The 5,395-nt window shown below is 36.2% G+C and overlaps 1 protein-coding gene across 2 annotated transcripts in view; it reads right to left on the bottom strand.

The window, feature by feature from the left end:
- Positions 1–3,679: 3,679 nt before the first annotated feature.
- LOC110033501 (multicopper oxidase LPR2-like) overlaps positions 3,680–5,395 on the bottom strand; it is a 9,628-nt gene continuing 7,912 nt past the window's right edge. The window contains exons 3-4 of one of the 2 annotated variants that reach the window (XM_020737501.1): positions 4,294–5,377; positions 3,680–4,194 (exon numbers count right to left, since the gene is read on the bottom strand). In XM_020737501.1, coding sequence (XP_020593160.1) covers positions 4,141–4,194; positions 4,294–5,377 — 1,138 coding nt within the window. In that variant the 3' untranslated portion in view covers positions 3,680–4,140. The remainder of the gene's footprint in view (positions 4,195–4,293; positions 5,378–5,395) is intronic. The other variant, XM_020737500.1, reaches the window with a different exon arrangement.

The following is a 5,395-nucleotide window of genomic DNA, read 5'->3' as shown; positions in this document are numbered from 1 at the left end:
GCACAAGGAATAAATAATACTACATTTTTTTAACCTAAACATCAATTTTTTAACTAATGCTATCATAATTATAAATTTATTGTTGTTTTCTGGGAATGATCCAAAAAATTTTAATCTATTTTACAATGATGTGTATGCTAACTATGCATGTATATGTATCAATCAAGTAGTATATGAATTTTGAGTTCAGATATTAATCCCATAATGAACTAGTTATTTTCCAAAATAATTTAATAACCAATTTACTAATTCTATTTTTAGTTCTAAAATTTATGGTATTTGAGTTTTTGGAAAGTTTCTAAACATTAATTTTAAAGTAAAAACACTACGGTGAATGAGTTTTCTTCTTCATTTGAAAATCACCCTTGAATTGATTTTAGTAAATGGTCGATAATTGAGACCTAATACTTCTTATTCTCTTCTAAGATTTAACTAGTAATGGAGTAATATAATATGATTAAATTTTTTGAACTCTGTAAAAATTCCCAAGCATTCACATTCCCCAAACTGAAAATAAATATCTTTTGATATATTCTTATACTACTAAATACTTGTGTTTTAACCTAGTTGTACTTCTAGTTTTCTTTTGATAATTTTAGATTATAACAGTTTTTGACAATTCAATTGGCCAATTTGAATTTTAATTAAGTTTGAAAGTTAAAACATCAACATAGGAATTTAAATTTCAAGTCTCTAACATATAGTGCCCAAAATTTTAAAGAAAACCTTACCAATGAATAGAAAATGTTAAGTGCTAAACATGATTTGAAATAAAAATATGAATTGTATTAATAATCCAAACAATTTATACAAATTAAAAGGAATATAAAAACTAGATAAACAAAATCATGCTTTAACAAAAAAATTGCAGTCTTAAATCTTTTCATTTTGTTTGATATAATCACACACTCACTCCTCATAGCAAACCAAGTGAAAATCCTCTCTCTAGAAAACTCTCCCACACTTCCTTCCCTCCTCCCCATTCTTTATGCTAGTGTTTTTTGAAAATTTATTTAACCAAACTATCATTTTAACCATATAAGTACCAAATTTTGATGGACAACATTGAGGCATTACTAATATAGTGCGACATGTTACATGTGTAGCGTCGGGTCGTGTTAATGTGGTGTCTGGGCATTATCATTGAACACGAGGGTTTTCGGTCCAAGTGCCACCTTTAATGAATTCTATTTTTTAAATTTGGGTGTGGACCATTATGGTTGTACTTTTGAGGGTGCAGGAGCGCTGCTAGAGTTTTGTGCGCTAGTTTTTGGGCTATCAGGTTTTTGGATGAAAATGTCCTATTCGGAAGTTGAGCCAAATGAAACTGTGATGCTTCAATTCTTGAACCATCGTGCATCCTCCTAGTGCTAGGCGCTAGTCTTCAAAGGGTTAAATATCTTCCACGTTTGAGTTTTTATCTGCATATATTTCGCGCGCACACACACATACATACAAATATTGGCACAAAACCATAAGAAAAAAAAATATCACAGCATCACATTTCAAACATATCACATAGGAATTCGGCTCCCGAGAAAAAAATTGCTTGGGGACTCTTTCCGTGACACTGATACTTGGAAATGTGGTGTTCTAGTAAACTTCACTGAATTTTCATAGTTTCATTGGCAAACCATTTTCTTGATTTCATTCCTTGGGGCAAACCTACACATAATATACACAATTACGCAAATATTATAAAAAGTACACTAAAAAACCATCTATTTTTAGTCATTTTTCCTAATTTTTTCTCACTCAAAAGTCTTTTTCTAAAATTTGTGGATTTAAAAAAAATTAATTTTAAACATGAATAAAAAGACATTTAAGAAAGGTTAAACTGGAGTCTGAAACATTAGGGCTTGAAAATATTTTTATCAACATTAGAATTGCTTATTTCTTTGGAAAGAGTTCATATCCTTGGGCTTTAGAAATTTTATATATAGACTCCAAACTAGTTCTATTAAACTCAAGTCAATCATGAAATGTATAACACAAAAATCAATATTCATTAATGCTAAAAATTTTAATTTACTTGCCATATTTTATAAAATATTTATTTAAGTTTTTAGCAATATCATGGCCCTAATTATATAAATTTCTATAAGGAAAATGTTCATACCAACAAAAAACAAAAATGGCTAAAGCCTTTACTAAAATTAAAGTCCTCCTGACTTCCTCACCTATACTTAAGTTGTATAACTTCGTCAGGCCTTTTAAAAATATCTTAGAATGCCTCAGAGATAAGTATAAGTTGAGTGTTAGTTGAGAAAATCAACAGATTGCTTAGAAAAATGAATAGCAACCCACTTATGTTAGAGGATTATATTCTATCATATAATCCCTAAAATATTGGTGACACTATATATTACATAATTAACTTCTCTTATATTTGAGTATCATGCATTAAAATATATCAACACCTAAAACTTTTTTTGGCTAAACATATGTAAAATAGTTAAGTTTTCTTTAAGACTATTTTTCATTTTAAAATAAAAAACAAGTATTGAGAACACAGTTATTGATGTCATATCTCAAGTCCTCTTAGTCATCTCCTCCCTAGAATCATGGATTATGAGTGATTCTCCTGATTGTTTCCACAATTTAAGTGTCTTAGTAACATCATATTTGAATGATCCTATGTTCGTTGGATTCCTCTTGTTAAGACAGTTGATTTGACTAGAAACATGCAAAATTTTAAGATCGTTTGACCTTCAATTGATGCACCAAAGCTTTCGATGACACTTAATGTTTTTTATCTGAGCTTATCTGTACTTCGGCTAATTCCCTTTCTGCGTCTTTAGGTTCATCTTATCGACGTGCTCTTTTTGACTATAAAATTGAATAATTGTTTCGATGACACTTAATGTTTTTTATCTGAGCTTATATGTACTTGGGCTAATTCCCTTTCTGCATCTTTAGGTTCATCTTATCGAGGTGCTCTTTTTGGCTATAAAATTGAAGAAATTTAGGCTTTGAATAATCTTGAATTTTTATTTAAAATATTATGCTCAAAATCCATCGAGATTCATGCTTCAATATAAAAATTTATTGATGAAACATCAATAGGATAACCTAACATAATAACTATTTATTAGCAAATACTCAACACTTGTTGGTTGACTACATATATATGATAAAAATCTAAAATGAATGATCAGTCCAAAATACAAGGGTGAGTTTAGTTACAGGCTCCATAAAAATAATAAGCGTGAACTCTTTAATAGCCATGAAGTTATACATTAATATGTTTCATTTGTTATCAAGCTATTTGGCATATCCCTTTGAGGAATGCCCCACGCTTTACACTAATTAACTGCCTAATCATCATGTCCAGGAGAATGGCCGATCAACATAGCAAAGCACCGATAATAATGTACTCATTTTATTCTCGGATGAGACATGCAAAATCATAAGCATGAGCCATAAATGCTTTTTTTCAGGCATTTGTTCAATGAATATAGGCAGTAGTAGAATTAGAGTTATTGAAGGTTTTACTCTCTAAAAATTGAGGAAATTAGACTGCAATTATATAAAATTAATAAAATTGATCATCAAATCACCTTCTAAAATAATATGACACATTTTTCTCACTCACATTTGAATTAAACCCAACGTCTGCAGTTCTACCACCATGTATAACAATATTCATTAGTTTAAAGAGAATTGCATGGACTCACATTTGAATTAAACCCAACGTCTGCAGTTCTGCCACCATATACAACAATATAATAAAATTTTTACGGGAAATAATGTACATTATCATTAGTTTAATGAGCATTGCATGACAGGTACACATTATAAATTTACTAATCCTATCAGCCACAATAACACTTTCATAACCAGCAAACAAAAACCTTCGTAATTTCTCACCCATTTCATCCTTTTCGCCGGAAAAAATATTATATCAGGAGTTCTGATGCAAAACTGTATCTGGACTCCGATCACAATTTGCCACGTGTATAGTCAAATCCCGTCATGCATTAAACTATTTAGTATTTTATATTCAACAGGTTCAAACCGTACACAAGTATATTGTGATTGGAGTCCTGATATAATTTTGCATCAGGACTACTGATATAATATTTTTTCTTTCCGCGGAGGTTGAAGAACTCTTTAGGCAGCAAAACATTTGACTTCCATTCAACCCAAAAGCTTCAATGGCCTCATCATCATATTGTCCTCGTGGTCCAAGATCTGAAATCAACATACAAATAAAACAAGAACTTTTAATTCCTCAAAAAATAACAAAAAGGGGAGATTGTGAATAGTGGATAATGGTGCGTTGATGCATACATGGCAGTGGTAGACATAACCCGGCTCGGCAGTGGCGTCGAACGGGTAAGGCTCCTCGGACCGTAGCATCGCAAACCGAACCAGAATCTGCGTCACGAACCCGGGCTGCATCTTGAACACGTTCTTCCAACCCCTTTCATGAGCCGGAACCGGTTCGAACCGCCCTTTCGCGTGCTCCTTCAGATTGCACTCCTCCGCGTCGTTCTTCCTCATCATGCAGCCCTTAAACTTCTCCAGCTCCACCAGCTCGCGCTGCTCCAGCACCACGAAGAGGCCCAGATGTATGTGCAGAGGGTGGTTGTCCTCCGTCAGATTGATCACGTGCCACACCTCGCTTGTTCCCGACCGCGGAGTTTCCGTGGCCGGCGCATCAAACGGCTGACCGTTGATGTAAAGATGGGTCGGCTCGCCCGTGGCACTCTCGTACTCATACATGGCGATGTAACGCGTTGCCACGGCGCGGTGTGTTGGAATGGGAGGCGGCGGCGAAGGAAGTAGCTGCCGCGGAACCTGCGATGGGTCTCGATGCTTCAATTGGGGGGATGCAATAAAAAATTTCATGACCTTGCCGCTGAAATTGTCCGGCTCCTCCCCGGAAGGGAATGGGTAAGCCGCGTCGTTGAGGAGGACGACGGAGTCGGTGGGAGAATCCGTGAAATCGACGACGACATCAGCAATTTCAGAGGGGGCCAGGAGGAATTTTCGGGAAGGGACGGGGCGGGGAAGATAGATGGAGTCGGAGGCGAGGTGGAGGAAGGCGAGGGAATTGGAGAAGGAGAGGCGGTAGAAGCGGGCATTGCTTGCGTTGATGATACGGAAACGGTAGCGGCGGCGGAGGACGCGGAGGAAAGGCCAAGCCTTTCCGTTGACAATAAGGGCATCACCGAAGTATTCGGGTTGCCACTGTGGGTGTATGGAGGGATTGTTGCCGGTGGAATTGAGGAAGAGGGAGCCGTCGGAGAGGAAGCTGCGGTCGAAAATGATGAGGTGGCGGTCAAAATTGGCGCCGTAGGGGAGACGGAGAGGGGATTCCAGAGCAGGGGAGCGGATTGTGTAAGCGCCGAGGAGACCGGCGGGCATGTTGTCGCGGGTGGGGCCGGCG

Source organism: Phalaenopsis equestris, unplaced genomic scaffold (assembly GCF_001263595.1).
Source record: "Phalaenopsis equestris unplaced genomic scaffold, ASM126359v1 Scaffold001199, whole genome shotgun sequence".
NCBI lineage: Eukaryota > Viridiplantae > Streptophyta > Magnoliopsida > Asparagales > Orchidaceae > Phalaenopsis > Phalaenopsis equestris.
This window is presented reverse-complemented; position numbering and strand designations above follow the sequence as displayed.